This window comes from Anolis carolinensis, chromosome 2 (assembly GCF_035594765.1).
Source record: "Anolis carolinensis isolate JA03-04 chromosome 2, rAnoCar3.1.pri, whole genome shotgun sequence".
Taxonomy (NCBI): domain Eukaryota; kingdom Metazoa; phylum Chordata; class Lepidosauria; order Squamata; family Dactyloidae; genus Anolis; species Anolis carolinensis.
In genome coordinates this window covers 164,179,078-164,196,035 of record NC_085842.1, presented here as the reverse complement: position 1 = coordinate 164,196,035, position 16,958 = coordinate 164,179,078, and the positions used below count along the sequence as shown (strand labels likewise).

The following is a 16,958-nucleotide window of genomic DNA, read 5'->3' as shown; positions in this document are numbered from 1 at the left end:
AGGGAAGTCATGCTCCCCCTCTATTCTGCCTTGGTCAGACCACACCTGGAATCACACTGTGTCCAATTCTGGGCACCACAGTTGAAGGGAGATGTTGACAAGCTGGAAAGCGTCCAGAGGAGGGTGACTAAAATGATCAAAGGTCTGGAGAACAAGCCCTATGAGGAGAGGCTTAAAGAACTGGACATGTTTAGCCTGCAGAAGAGAAGGCTGAGAGGAGACATGATAGCCATGTACAAATATGTGAAGGGAAGTTATAGGGAGGAGGGAGCAAGCTTGTTTGCTGCTGTCCTGGAGACTAGGACGCAGAACAATGGCTTCAAACTATAGGAAAGGAGATTCCACCTGAACATCAGGAAGAACTTCCTGACTGTGAGAGCTGTTCGGCAGTGGAACTCTCTGCCCTGGACTGTGGTGGAGGCTCCTTCTTTGGAGGCTTTTTAAGCAGAGGCTGGATGGCCATATGTCGGGGGTGCTTTGAATGAGATTTTCCTGCTTCTTGCAGGGGGTTGGACTGGATGGCCCGTGAGGTGTCTTCCAACTCTACTATTCTATGATTCTGATTCTAGGTTTTCTGTTTATCCCAGATTATCTGGTAGTGGGGACTCATATCCTGGGATATAGGGCCTGTCTGGAAGGGCCCATAGTTGGCCCTCTGCATCTACGGATCTTCCATCCATGGATTTAACGGCTCTTTGAATGCAACTATAAGACCAATGTGGCTCTCAATGAAAATGAATTTGATATTCCTGGTTTAAGGGAAAACAACATATTTCTCTCTTCCTGCCAATCAAAATAATATCCAAGAGTCAGATTATTTTTGGCACATCAGTCAAAGATGGCCGTAAGAACTTAATTTTGGCAATAACAAGCCAATAGCAATACATATCAGATCTGATTATTATTGATTTCTCAACATCTTTCACCAAGACTACAGAAGGGATCCTAGTTCAGAGCTTTCCAATCTGTGTTTTCTGACACATTCGTGTGTCAGTTGTAGTGTGTAGGTGCATCACATGAATGTAACCAGAAAGCTCAGAGTCTGTGTGAAATAAGCAATAAACCATATATAGTACAGTCTCACTTATCCAACATTCTGGATTATCCAACGCATTTCTGTAGTCAATGTTTTCAATGCATTGTGATATTTTGGTGCTAAATTCGTAAATACAGTAATTACTGCATAGCATTACTGTGTAATGAACTACTTTTTCTGTCAAATTTGTTGTATAACATGATGTTTTGGTGCTTAATTTGTAAAATCATAACCTATTTTGATGTTTAATAGGCTTTTTCTTAATCTCTCCTTATTATCCAACATATTCGCTTATCCAACGTTCTGCCGGCCCGTTTATGTTGGATAAGTGAGACTCTACTGTATTTTGAAAATTCAAGTGCAAGGTTTTCATGTGATATGTTGTGTTCTCATACATTTTGTTATTACAGTTCGTGATGCATCCATATCGCTTATAAGGGGTTGGTTTGATTTGCTAATAAAACTGAATTACTGTGTTCTGTAATGATTCATGTCTTAAAAAATGTGTCACCAAAATGAAATGTTTGGAAAACTTTGACCTAGATAATAATAATAATAATAATAATAATAATAATAATAATAATAATAATAATAATACATCACACAGTCCTAGACACTTGGGAAGTGTTCGACTTGTGATTTTGTGATATGAAATCCAGCATGTCTATCTTGTTTGCTGTGTCATACAATAAAATAATAATAATAATATAAACTCTTTATTTACATTCTGCCTCATCTCCCAATATGGGATTCAGAGCGGCTAACAACATAAAAGGCACATACTAAATGCCAACAAGTACATGCATACAGACATAACTTAATAAATAACATTTAAAACCCAAAGCCAGCTAGTTCCTTGCACTAGTTTTACAGGCAGCAAGGCACATATCAGTTCCGTACAGTGGTGTTTCTCACTTCTTACTTGATAACTCATTAGAAACAATAACAAAAGAAACTTAAGGAGAATGGATACCGATTCCTGGAAGAAAAAGGGTGGAGTACATTCATTATGTGGTTTTGCATAGTGTAAACAATGGGATGGGATTCAGTCACCATTAAGTCATATCTCCCTTCCTTGAGACTCAAAAATGTTGCCGGCTTGACGGACATCAGACAAACAGAATTTGTCCGTTGTCCACTAAGTTACCCAGGCCTTGAAACTATCGCTGCAATGTGTGAAATCTTCATCTCTACATTGGCCAGTGGAGAAGCCTTCCTGCAGGCTGTCCTTCATTGGAAGTCCCTTCTGCTCTACTAAAACTCTTTTTCACCATTATTCAGGCTCTGGTTGATGGCTAATGAGGAGGCAACCTCCTTTTTGTCTCAAAATATAAAAAAATATCTTAAAGTGATTAATAAGAGTTTCTCACTGCACTTTAGGAGCCAACAAAACCTAATCTTGTCAGCGCAATCAAAGCCAACATTACATGATGGATGGAAATTCAATGGCTTTAACTTTTGCTTTCAGGATCACCTTTCAGGGGTCCCTGCACAAGAAAGCACCGGGGGCCCTGTGATTATCATGCTAAACACTTGCTCGATGCCTGCCAATAATTAGATTTCTATATGCATTGCCTTTCCTTGGTTTTAATGTGCGACATGGGGAGCTGCTCTTTTGCAGGTTTGGAGAAGCAAGGCTCCTTTGGGGCTCTTCCTAAGCGTGGAATTGGGATTTTGCACATTGGCTCCAACAATGACTCCGCGCACTGTTGGGTGGCACATGCTCAGCTCTGTACGCTATTGTTCACCCCTTTCCTTCCCCAATAAGGAAGGCTCATAAGCAGTAAGACTTTTAGGGCCATCTGTTCCCTCCTTGCCAACAGAACGTTCTCACATTGTTCCCAGCTGCACCAAGAGATGGGTGGGAGTGGCGGCTCAGCTTCGGAAGAAACCCGTACACAGCCGACAGCACTGTATTCTGCCATGAGGAGAGGTACTTTTAGAGGTCAGCCACTGTGAATCAGAGAGCAGGAATCATGGCATTTTATATGTGCAAACAGCAAAACAACTATATTCAGATAGTAGGACTGTTGGTGTGAAAGATCAGAGTTTATACCTGGCTTGAAAACAGTACATGTGAAAGGGATTTAATTTGTTTATTTTCAGTATTTATATTCCGCCTTTCTCACCCTGAAGGGGACTCAGGGCAGATTACAATGCACATATACATGGCAAACATTCAATGCCATTATTAGACATACAACATACATACAGACAATAATAATAATAATAATAATAATAATAATAATAATAATAATAATAATGATGATGATGATGATAATAATAATAATAATAATAATAATAATAATAATAATAATAATAATAATAATAACTTTATTTTTATACCCCGCCCCATCTCCCCGAAGGGACTCGGGGCGGCTTACATGGGGCCTGGCCCGATAAAACAAACAAATAATAGTAACAAAGCAATAAAACAATTATCCCAGTAAAAAACATCAACATCAATAAAAACAATCATTAAAATCAACAAGCAGGATACAGTATTAAAAACAGGAGACTGTTTTTAGAGGCAATTTAACATTTTCCAGCTTCCAGTTTCATGAGGGTATGCTCAATTCTGGCCACAGGGGAAGCTGCCACTTCATCATCTGCTGTGACACCGAGTCCTTTTTTAAAATGGTAGTACTTCCTCATTGCCGGCAGTTTTATGGTGTTGTAAATTAAGTTAAATTAGCCTCCGGTACCTAGATTCTCTACTCAGAGATGCAACTGTTTTCGAGCTGCTTAGGGGGCAGCAGGGAGCCCCGTTGACAAAGTGTGTCAAAGCGCTGAGCTGCTGAACTTGCAGACCGATAGGTCCCAGGTTCAAACCCTGGGAACGGTGTGAGCGGCTGCTGTTAGCTCCAGCTTCTGCCAACCTAGCAGTTCGAAAACATGCCAATGTGAGTAGATCAATAGGTACCGCTCCGGCGGGAAGGTAACGGTGCTCCATGCAGTCATGCTGGCCACATGACCTTGGAGATGTCAACGCTGGCTCTTTGGCTTAGAAATGGAGATGAGCACCAACCCCCAGAGACAGACATGACTGGACTTAACGTCAGGGGAAAGCTTTACCTTTACTAGGGGGCAGCAAGCTAGGCTATTAACGGTTGGGAGCTTAATCCTGACCCAGGCTTCGAATCAATGACTTCTTGGTCAGTAGTGATTTCTTGCTGCTGGCTACTAACCAGCTGCGCCACAGCTTTGAGGAGTCTTAGTAGATCACAAGTTGAACATGAGTCAGCAGGGCTGGTCCAACAATGAGGCGAATTAAGCGGTTGCTTCGGGCGCCAAACATATGGGGGCGCAGTCGAGACTGCTTTTTCTGTTGATTTATTGTAAAACATGATGTTTTGGTGCTTAATTTGTAAAATCTCAATGTAATTTCATGTTTAATAGGCTTTTCCTTAATCCTTCCTCATTATCCAACATTTTCGCTTATCCAGCGCTTTTATTTTTCAGTGATTGGTTTTGGGGGGGGGGGGGGGCGCCAAAATTCTGTTCGCCTACACTTGAAAAATACCTAGGGCCGGCTCTGTGAGTCAGTAGTATGATGCGGCAGCTAAAAAAGCCAATACAACTCTAGGCTGCATCAATAAGAGTATAGTGTCTACATCAAGGGAAGTCATTACCTCACTCTGTACAGCTTTGGTCAAACCTCACCTAGAATACTGTGTCCACTGCAATTCAAGGATATTGACAAGCTGGAATTGAAAGAAAGGGGAAGAGGAGGAGGATGAGGAAGCCTCCTCACCTGGTTCTCCTCCTTCTCCCTCTCCCCAGCAGGAAGGACAAGACCCTTGGTGCCCAGCCCTTCCTCCCGTGCTCACCTCATGCCGGGATTCAAGCCACCTCTGCCTCCTCCGCCATGCTCCTGGGATGCCTGGCAGTGGCCCCAGGGGCTTCTCTCCACCTTCCCTCTGCCTTCTTGCACCCTCCTTTCCTGACAAGGGGGCGGGGGTGCGAGAGGGGGTGCCGCCATTCCCGCCTTCTCCGCCCCCTCCGAGGTGCGCTTGCGGAGGCGGCCAGGCCGCGCTCGCGGAGGGTGGGGGAGCCAAGGATGGGGAGGGCACCACGGCCTGGCCTTTGCTCAGGCTGCGGCACCCGCTAGAGGATGGTACCTTCGGCAATGGCCTACTTGGCCTAACGGGTGAACCACCCATGGATGGAAGCAGGAGGGAGATCAGAAAACCAAATACTGTCTGAAGTACAGTTTTTCATATAAAATTCATAAATACTTGTCTTCATGGGAGACCTGTGATGCTTTTCTGCTTTTGTCAATACTTTGCTCCGGAAGACTGTTGTCAAGTAGTGAAAAAAGAATTAAAAAATAACAGATGTCTGGCTGTGCCTAACAAAATAGAATAATGTTCATGGGTAGAGGTAATAGATATCTCCTTGTGTAATGACGTTAAAAACACACACATGCAGTTGTAATGGCTGTTTATTCCTACATATGTCACTAACAGAATTCTATCCACCTCAGGAACATCACTCCTAACTATTTTTTTTTTCGTGTCAGGAGCAACTTGAGTTGCTTCTGGAGTGAGAGAATTGGCCGTCTGCAAGGACGTTGCCCAGGGGACGCCCGGATGTTTTGATGTTTTTACCATCCTTGTGGGAGGCTTCTCTCATGTCCCCGCATGGAGCTGGAGCTGATAGAGGGAGCTCATTCGCACTCTCCCCAGGTGGGATTCGAACCTGGCAGCTTTCAGGTCAGCAACCCAACCTTCAAGTCACTTAGTCCACTACGCCATCTGGGGGCTCCACTCCTAACTATTGAAATAGACTGATTAATCTTATATCTTGGAGCCCTTGGTGGCGCAATGAGTTAAACCTTTGTGCTGGCAGGACTGCTAACCTGAAAGGTTGGGTTGCTGACCTGAAAGTTGCTGGTTCAAATCCAGGAAGAGCGAGAATGAGCTTCCTCTGTCAGCTCCAGCTCCCCAAGCGGGGACATGAGAGAAGCATCCCACACGGATGTAAACATCAAAACATTCTGGCATCCCCTGGACAACGTCCTTGCAGATGGCCAATTCTCATATGAGAAGCGACTTGCAGTTTCTCAAGTCGCTCCTGATATGAAAAAAATCTTATCTCTTACAATGGTAATAAATTCATTAGAGTCGAGTTTTCTAGATTGTATGTCAGAACACATTGGTGTGTCGCACAAACATAATGTGAAATTCTGAGTCTATGTGAAGTAAGCAATAAATGTCTTTTTTAAAAAAAATAGATTTTCTGGAGATATATTGTGTCCTCATACATTTCATTACTGCAATTTATGTGTATGTCTGCATCTCTTCTAAGGGGCTGGCTTAATCCCTGGTTTGCTAGTAAAACTGAACTACTGCGTTGCAAAATGACATGTCTTAAAAGTATGTCCCCAACATGAAATGTTTGGAAAGTTCTGCATTAGAGATATCAGACCACTTCCTTCTTTTCATCTCTCTGAATAGATTATTATTGTCAAATACCCAACTTCCTGCTCTAAATTAAGCTGATGTTCAGAGATGAAGCATGCATAGTCTAAGAGTATGTATGCTTCATCTCTGAATAATTTCTTCCGAAACCTTGGGGATATTAATAATTTAATAGTGATATTTGGAGGTTAAATTCCTAGCATATTTTCAGTGGATGTTCTTTCAATAATAATCCGACTAGTATTGAACTCTCTTTGCCAAATTGCTAGCTAACCCCTACGTATCCTGGGCGGCCTTCCAACTTAGAAGTTTAACCTATTTTAATGTAAAGCACACAAGTATCAATATCAATAGCCTGTACTATTGTGGGCCTGCTTTACTACGTAACCTGCTTGTGTCTCTCTCACACCTGTCCCCTTCCTTCTGGCAGCCCGAGTCCATCTCACCCAAGCAAGTGCTACAAACATTTACTGCCAAACATGTTTTATTTCATTTTCTTTATTTCACTGTAAGTTTTTTACAAGTCATGGAAACAGACTCACATTCAGATTAGTGTCTCCTCTCAAGTGAGCAGACGACACAGATTCAAATCCACACATCATTTCCTTCACACCAAATGTACACAGAGACACTTTCCAATGAACAGAAACAACATAAAATGTAGGGGGAGTCTAGTATTAAAATAGGGGTTCTCCAAAATAATATTTACAAATCATGAACCAGATATTCTTTACAAATGTTCCTTTTAGCACATTTTTTCCAGAGTCATAGAAAGAATGGGTGGGGTGGGAAGAGTCAGAATAGGCTCAGTGGTTCTCAACCTGGGGTCCCCAGATGTTTTTGGCCTACAACTCCCAAAAATCCCAGCCAGTTTACCAGCTGTTAGGATTTCTGGAAGTTGAAAGCCAAAAACATATGGGGACCCCCAGGTTGAGAACCACTGGTAAATCCTCTGTTGCTAAATTTGTAATTTTATTTTAATTCCTTTATGTTTCAGAAAGTAGGTAGAGGCTTGCTTAATGGCATCTAACAAGTCCTTGACTCAAGTGAATTAGTCTAGAAACATCTTGACTGACAGGCTTTATTTGCAGTAAAACGCAGGGAAGTTGGATGTTGACAACCATACAGAAAAATACAATGAAGGGATGTCTCCTCAAAATGCAGAAACACTAAGTTGTTAATCCCTCTCCAGAGACTGAAGGTTTATGGTTCAGGTAAAATCTGACTGCTTTGTCTGACATTTATAAGAACTAGGAATTAGTCACTACATTGTGCCATTCTTTGAATACAACAAGAGGAAACAGGTTTATATGCTATTTTCTCTCAAACACGAAGATTGCTCACACATAGGATTACTTTTAATACTGGGCTCCCACACTACTGTTTGGGACACACAAGTGAGTCATTTATAGTAGGCATACTTTGCAACGGCAGCTTATATTGACAAAAATAAAATAACAATGGTAACTGAGGTTATCTAAAATGAGAGCATAATGACAAGATCAATAAACTGGGGCTTGAGAATTAAATTATTGGTCACAACAGTGGATGTTATCACTTTGCCTAAACTAAAAAACCCGTTGTTTTTATGTTCATGTGAATTACCTTTCAACCCAACAAAAGGAATCAGATGTCAAATCTCAAAACAAGCCAAACCGAGGATGCAACTTGGAATGGATATGAACAGGATATGGCAAGCACCCTCACAGTTGTTTTGATGCCCATAACAATTACCTGTCAGCTCACTTGCCAGCTATAATGTAGGTGTGGGTTTCAGAAGCAAAGAAGTTGTAAGAGGGGAAGTCAGTGCCCATTACAGTACAAATTTATGTATATCCACCTAGTGACCCCCCATTGATTGCATAGGATTACTCCCAGCTATACTCATATAAGACTGTAGACTAAATTTGTAGTTTGCAGCTATCTGAGCAGCAAAAGCAAGCATGGGTGGGTGGGGATTGTAAGCACTATACTAGGACCACCTATGTTTTAAGAGAATAACAGATAATTAAAACACACTATTACACACACGGATACATTTTCCTTGTTCCATATCACAGTTGGTATTTGCATGCTCTAAAATTTTCCATACACCCTTTGTGTTTAGTTAGTTAAACCAACGAGAACTCAAGACACATGATCAAACAACAACTAAGACATTCAGACAACACAAAGAGCAACAGCTTCCCCACAGACAAAGTACTGTTTTCTGCTAAACTGGATTACAGGACAAACACAAACCAACTAGCGTTTTCATAAAAACCCTCTACATCAAATCATGTAAATGAGAAAAAACACTACAACCTAGAATGCAAATATCTGAAGCAACAGAAATTACCTGAGAAATATTCAGTGCTTGCACTGAAAAACAAATAAAAAGATCATTTGCAGTAAGCAACTGTACAACAAAACAGAATTGTCATTCAGTGCAGATTGAATTTCTTATATCCCTGAAATTAAATCCCACTCTGCATAACACACAGGATGAATGTTTTTGCCACAAACCACAGGAATGTTGGCTTCTACTTGTCTGGTTTCTTGCCCTTATTCTGAGTTTTCCTACAAAATGTGTTGCCTTATGAGCAAAAATAATCTCCTTGCAATGACAAGTCAGGCTGTACTATATGTTACACAAGGGAAGGAAGGGAAGGTGGTTGTTAAGGAACACCCACCACTGCTTTTAATTCTTCCTCATCAGTGCAGAAAAACTAGTTTTGTTCCAATCCGGGTCAATTTGAAGAATAAGTCTCCTGATCCGCAGGTGGCTCCTTTTGTTTCAAAAAAAGAAACTGCTTAGCACACGTCTTCCTAGTTAGAAACTCTGTGCACAGAAACTTCATCCACCCAGATAGTAGCCTCACAGGCTTGTCATTGTAAGATCTATGGGTTTTGACAGGCAGGCGAATTATTCTGTTTTAAGCTTGAAGTTCCTAGATATCTGTCATCATATGAGTTGTAGTCTGATCCCTGTGGATCCTTTTTGTAGTCGATACTTTCTACACAACCCATCAGCACCTGACACACCCAGCATATGTGAGATCCTAGCTCTTCCTCTTTTCTCCATTGACATTTTGTGGTTGATGACATGTGAATATGAGTGTCAGGGCCAGTCTTATTTTTCTCCCAAGATATGATTACCGGTATGGGGAAAAGAAGCTCTATTAAGAGTATGCAGTTTACAGGTCGGATTTTAAGTTAATTTTAATAAACCATCATGAAAAAGTTTTAGTTCGTACAGACTGTATGTACTCATAACACTCATACTGTACTCATAACAGTACATTAAATTACATTTCCCATTGCCTTTGGCTTTCACACTCAGGTGAGAAAGCATCCTGTGCAAGAAAAGATCATAACAACTATTCTAAAAAGAAAGGACTACTACAATACCTGGACTTCAAGCTTCAGTGCATCATCCATTTTATTTCAGTAGCAAAGTATTTAATACAGTCAAAAGATTTCCTTTTCTAAAATCCAAAGCAGTGAGACCTAGAAAATGTGTTTCTGACTATCTTCTGACTCTTGCCCAAAAATTCAATTTCCCATTAGTTTGAACTCAAAACTAGCAGCTTGTGAAGGCTAAAACTTCAAAGCATAAGGAAAAAAAACTCTTGGAGGATCTGATCAGTCCCCACGAGGTATGTAAACAATATTAAGTTCAGTCCCCGGGCTGGCAAAAGACAGACAAAAGGTCAAAAAAGCAGCAAGCAAAAAGCAACCTGAGCATAATTTGAAATAGCACAGAAGAGAAAATATGGCTATATCACTTTTGGGCACACATTAATAGTCATGTCACATTCATTTCAGGATAAATACTGTCTACTTCAATGCTATGTCAGAGATGCAGGGTTCTTCTTAGATTCTGGCATAGATTCTAATTTCTGTTTAGAGCAGAAGTAGAGAACATGGGTCCTTTTATAATATGCAATTATGGTTCCACTTTAGCTGGCATGGTAAGATCCTATGAAACCCTGGGGATTCATGCAGTTTAGGGATGAGCACATACAATCATCATACAAAGAGATCGAGTACCTCCATTAACTACAGACCCTAGGATTCCATAAGATACAGCAATGGCTGTTAAAGTGGACTACACGATAATTGTGTAGTGTGAAAAGCATAGGTGGGCCTCCAAAAACAGCTGGATCACTCATCTCATCACTCATCATTGACTGTGCTCAATAGGGCTGATGGAAATTTCAGATCAACAACATCTGCAAGGCCCCATGTTCCACCACTCCTAACATATTAGCAGGTTGGCACTTTAAAATCCTGAGGTTAGTAACCAAGAACAAAATATGCCACTTGTACTCACTAACCAGACACCACAGCATCCAGATTCGAGGTGCCCTATTCAGGAACGAGGACATTTGGGAGCAGACAAAGATTGTCTGAATCAAATGGAATCCCTCCATTTTGCTGCTATTGAATGCAGCGTAAACAACACTGTTTATCTCTTTCCAATGTAGTCATGAAGTGAAAGCAACTTCTAATGTGAAAACTGAAATACATACGACAGGCCAAAAGAAATCACTGCATGTCACAGGGATGCCAACCAGCCAGAGGGTCATGAAACCAAATTCCCAAGTTAGCAACTTCTTTGAAAAGACTAACTTCTTTTGCAAATTACTTCAATGTAGTTAAATTTAAGCAAAACAATAAAAAATGTAAAACATTAAAAATGCAAGTGCTTCGTTAATTTACCAATAATGTAAATTCACAAGGAATCTGTGTGTATATTCTGTTCACTTGGTAGGTGAGCACCCCCTTTTGGTCAACTGCAGTGCTTTAAAGAGTTTTACAATTCTCAAGTGCTTAATTCTGGTCAGCATTCAGTAGTGCAATGCACTTAAAATGATAACATATTATAGAATAACAGCATTTGTTCTATAAACAATTTTACAGAAATACATAAAGAAATTAGACAGAAACACATATCACAATATACAAGAGCATTTCAATTGGCTTACTCCTTCCTTAGTCTGAAAATCTTCCATGTGTAGTTGGGCAGTGAGTACCTTGTTGTGTCTCCAATTGCCCATTGGACATAATGTAAATAACAAAGGTGATGTATAGACACACCAACCAATTTCTATATTCATGCTAGACTGCAGACCCGGGATGTTATATTCCTTCCTCCTCTTCCCAAAAGACAGGCTTTTGCACAGAGTTTCAGTTTTAAATCTTGGCTTACCCTTAACTAGGAACCAGTGATCACTGTTTAGAACAAGCATGAGCAAACTTCGGTCCTCCAGGTGTTTTGGACTTCAACTTCCAGAAATCCCAGCCAGCTTACCAGCTGTTGGGAATTGTGTGAGTTAAAGTCCAAAACACCTGAAAGGCCAAAGTTTGCCCATGCCTGGTTTAGAACAAGCAATGGTCAGTTTCCCAACAAGGTACTTGAAGAGGCTGTTTCCAAAGCTAGTTTGTTTAACCAGTTTATTATTATTAAACCGGAATATGGTTTAAAGATAAGAAGCCAGGAACAAGAAAAGCCAATAAAGATCCACTTCTAGTATATGAGGGGATGGACTACACGAGCCAGAGTTTTCATTCAGGGTTACTTTGCCCCAGGCTCACAGATCTTAATCATGACTGAATTGAGTGGTGCACCTCATGTTGCTGGACTGCAACTCCTCACACCAATCTCTCACCAATGACATTGTTGGTTAAGCCTGATGGGAACTGTAGTTCCAAAGAATCTGGAAGAGCTTGGGGTTTAGAGTTCAGTGCCAATCAGCTCATTTCTTCTCTTGAAGTGTATTTGGCACTTGGAGGGAAGGTGAGACTGAGAATTAAGAGTACACTGCATCACATATTGTGAGTAAGGTGTGCTCACTGTTTCATTACACATGAAAGATTTCCCAGTCAGAATGTATCATCCAGGCTTGAATTATGTTATAGTTCAATTCTGCACTGTCCAATGGTTGCTGGAGTCACTCCTCAACTGCCTGATGAAAGTCACTTGCAATTGTGCTCAAAAGCAGGAACTTCCATTACAGCTCTGACATACTGCTCTAGATAACATGATAAAACAGCAAAAAGGGCATTGTCTCCTCCATTGTTCTGGAACAAGCATTAATGCTTTATTTAGCAGGAAAGAATGAAGCTATCCCAGTAAACTTTCAAAAGTGGTCCACTTACTTTTATGCCTATGTAAACACCAAGACACCCATAGTACTTAAATAAACATGTATACAAAAATAAAGGAATAATTCATATAAATAGAGCAGAACTTGAATAGCTAGATCTCTGTGAACTTCACATTAAATGTAACATCCACCTGGGCTGCTTCTTTGTCTGGTGACTCTCACACTGATAATAGTTTTCCATGCACTTTTATAACTGTTCTTACTCGTTAAGTATGTACAAAGAGAAAGATATAACAACTACTCATGAAGGGGAAGCAGTGAATAAAAGGACATCGCTTCTTTCTTTGTGTCTCAGAAAATAGATTCTATCATATGGACACAGAAACCTAGCTTGTACAACAGAAGATATGGATTCAAATGGTCTTTGCGGGATGCATATCCTAACAAGCTGGGATGTGTATAGAAAACAAAGTGTCGCAAACACAGTGCAATGATGCATCTACTTAACAAAAATATATTACTATATTTGAGAAAAAAATAGTTCAGCAAAACTCCTGCCATCCCTATAAGTAATATTTGGTCTACACAGTAAACTACATGAAACATAGAAACTGGTTTTCAAACTGGCACAAGACCATTAATTGCTAAGTTTAGACTGCTGTGGTTTATCAAAATATTTAGAGACTTTCTGAGTGAGGCAGTCTTAATTTAAGCTATTTGAAACAATTGTTTGATAACTTGGAATTATATTACCCTAAGTGGCCAACATACACCAGAGCTATTAAGCAAAAAATGAAGTGCCAAAATGGGGAATTTCTTCCCTACAGAGATGAGGGGAAAAATCAGTGTCCAAAATGTTCTGTGTAAACACCGCTGAAATGAAGAGGAATGTCAACCTTGGGCAACATCTGTTCACTTCTGTAGAATTTGTGCATGGTCCTATGGATTGTGGCCCAGGCAAAACCAAAAACCTGTATGTGACCTAAATAAGCTTACATTACACTGGGATAAATCCAAAATTCCTATCAATAGAACTTATCTTACAAAAAAAACAGCCTCTTGAAAAGTTAAATTGTAGGGCTGCTAAACCCCTTTAAACAGCGTAGATAATGCTGTAGAGAGGGACTGAGGTTGGGTGGAAGGGAAAACTTGTCAGAAGCCTCTGCTGGAATGGAGGACTTCTTTTATTTGTGGAGTCTAACCCAGAAATGATTGACAATGTTCTCATTTGCTGCTGGGTGTTGCGGACGGTTTAGTTTATCAATTCTTTGAAATTTAAAATCTAATTCCCCTCCACTTGTTTCAAATGAAAGTGTTATCCTTTTCTTATTAAGCTTTACATAATTCTGCCAGCATTTTAGGACTGGAATATTTTGGGTGACTTATGTTAGCCCGACTCTCAGTTAAATCCATGTATTTTTGGGCATGTTGCAATAAGAGGTACCTTGAATCCCCTTGCAAAATGGATACACAAAAGTGGTTGGGGCTCGTGACACAGCTTAGTCCTCTTAGCCATAGGTCAGCTGCCAGAAGCATTTTCTATTCTGCTAGTGTGCTTATTTCCCCAGGAAGAATGCCATATCCATTCTGAACAGGAATGGCCGGGGGCGGGGTGGGAGAGATTACAACATATCTACACCTGGCTCAACAGTTTCATTTCTACAGCTCTTGTTTCCCATATACATTTCCTACTGCCTCTCAGAGCCATAGTCCAGAGATGAAACTCTTTTCATCTCTAGGAAATCGGTGAAGGAGCACATTTTATGTATGGGACAACTGTGAATGCTTTAAATATGGCTGATAAACAATGTACAGGCCAATATCTCTCTCTCCTTAGCATCTAAGACAGCAGAAATATAAAACTACTCAAGCTCTCAATAGAAGCCAGTGACTGTCTTAGTGACAGTGACATTGGCTGAGATCTAGTATAAACCTAAATGCACTAGGAGTGTCCTGTGGGCTCAGACACATCCAAATGCAAACTCACTCCCCTCTCACAATCTTTTTCATGTTCAGACCTAACCATGGGTAGCCAAAATCCTGGTGCTGATGTAACACTGCATCACAGTTAGCTCTGAAAATGAAGAAATGTGCAAGCAAGAGAAGTCACACCTGAATCCACCAGTACTCCCAGTGAGGCATGATGAAGTTTGCAGCATGAAGTCATGTCCTCTTCAATGCTAGATTTACACAATGACAAATGGTGAACGTTTGGTAGCTACTCCACAGAACTAGGGAAGGATTCTGAGAGTTTACAGAAGAAATGCTGTCAGGAGGGCAGTCACTGCCAAGTGACCATGAAAGTGCCTCTCCCTGGTCCTCATCTCTACTTCAGCATCACAATATGCAACAAAGCAAACTTGTATGCTGAATTTCAGCATGGATTAGCTTTCTTCAGTCACTAAAAGCATGGCTTGGTTAATTCCAACACCACAGGAAAGTAGAGGTGGCATGGCCTTAAGAGGTCTACTATAGTCAGAATATTTAGCACAAAGCTTTTCTGTGAAAGTCAAGCTGTGTTACCACTACCAGCTAGTAAATGAAAATGTGGCCAAGACCTATGTATCCTCGTCCGTCTGATCTTTTAACGGCTCCTGCTCGGATACACTGGAGATCTCGTCATCATCGTCTGTCTGTTCACCTGAGTGATAGAGCATCAGTGCGTGGGTCTTGTGAGTTATTGTCACTGTGCAGGGGCCTTGTGCCCAGGGCTCTCCATCCACTTGCATTGGCATCTTGGAATTCTTCAGGATCAGCTGGAATTGAGAAAAGCAAAAACAAAACAAAGCTCAGTGGAGATATATTTATTCTCGCAACATCACCTGAAACTCACTGGTACTAACTTTGTATAAACTGACAGCCATTTCGAAGCAAAAGCATCTCTAAATAAAGACACACAAGACTTAAAATATGGCCGAATTCAAAACCACACTTGTCAGCACAGATGGGATATATCATCATCATGCCACTCATGTGCTCCTGATTGTGCGCCACTGTGCTGTCAGCTTGTATGCATGGCTGAACTGAATTGAACGATCCATAAGATAAATTCAGTTTTTATGAATACAGTAGAGTCTCACTTATCCAACATAAACGGGCCAGCAGAACATTGGATGTTATGATTTCACAAATTTAGCACCAAAACATGTTTTATAACAAATAGACAGAAAAAGCAGTCAATACACAGTAACGTCATGTAGTAATTACTGTATTTATGAATTTAGCACCAAAACATTGCAATGCATTGAAAACATTGACTACAAAAACATTGACTACTAAAAGGCAGATTGCGTTGAATAGAGAACATTGGATGAGCCGAGGTTGGACAAGCAAGACTCTACTGTAATTCCAAGGGTGTGGTTTAGGAACTAAGAGGCATGAAAAGTCCCAGTTCCAGGAACCTTCTTTTATTCTATGCTCACTACCAAAGTACTGAGAATCATAGAATCCTAAATTGGAAGAGACCTGAAGGGCCATCCAGTCCAACTTCATTCTGCCACACAGGAAGACACAATTAAAGTACTTGATGGCCTTCAGGTCTTTCTATAAAAACCTCCAGAGAAAAAGAATCCACCACATTCTGAGGCAGCATGTTTCACTGTTCAACAGCTTTTACTATCAGGAAGTTTTTCCTAATGTTTCGGTGGAATCTCTTTTCCTGTCAGTTGAATCCTCTGCTCTCTGTCCTAGTCTCTAAAGCCGGCCTGCACAACCTATGGCCCTCCAGCGGTTTTGGTGTCCAATTCCCAGAAGCCCTAGCCAGCTTATCCAGGAATTCTGGGAGTTGGAGGCCAAAACAGATGGTGGGCTGCAGGTTGTGCAGGCCTGCTTTATGGGAACAGAAAACAAGCTTGCTCTATCCTTAATAAAGCATGCAGAGGAGGGCGACTAAAATGATCAAGGGTCTGGAGAACAAACCCTATGAGGAGTGGCTTAAAGAGCTGGGTATGTTTAGCCTGCAGAAGAGAAGGTTGAGAGGAGACATGATAGCCATGTACAAATATGTGAGGGGAAGTCATAGGGAGGAGGGAGCAAGCTTGTTTGCTGCTCCCCTGGAGACTAGGATCTGGGACAATGGCTTCAAACTACAGGAAAGGAGATTCCACCTGAACATCAGGAAGAACTTCCTAACTGTGAGAGCTGTTCGGCAGTGGAACTCTCTGCTCCGGTCTGTGGCGGAGGCTCCTTCTTTGGAGGCTTTTAAGCAGAGGCTGGATGGCTATCTGTCGGGGGTGCTTTGAAAGAGATTTTCCTGCTTCTTGCAGGGGGTTGGATTGGATTGGAGACCGTGAGGTCTCTTCCAACTCTACAATTCCATGATTCTATGATTCTAATATGACATCCTTTAAAATACAGGGTGTTTGAAAAAGAACTCCCTATTTAATTTAAATGGAGAATAGGAAGTTC

The 16,958-nt window shown here is 41.0% G+C and overlaps 1 protein-coding gene across 1 annotated transcript in view; it reads right to left on the bottom strand.

The window, feature by feature from the left end:
* Nucleotides 1-6,941: 6,941 nt before the first annotated feature.
* The window catches only part of dgke (diacylglycerol kinase epsilon), a 35,932-nt gene continuing 25,915 nt past the window's right edge, over nucleotides 6,942-16,958 (bottom strand). Inside the window, exon 12 of the mRNA XM_003223218.4 lies at nucleotides 6,942-15,307. Within this exon, the coding sequence (XP_003223266.1) occupies nucleotides 15,110-15,307 (198 nt within the window). The 3' untranslated portion in view covers nucleotides 6,942-15,109. The remainder of the gene's footprint in view (nucleotides 15,308-16,958) is intronic.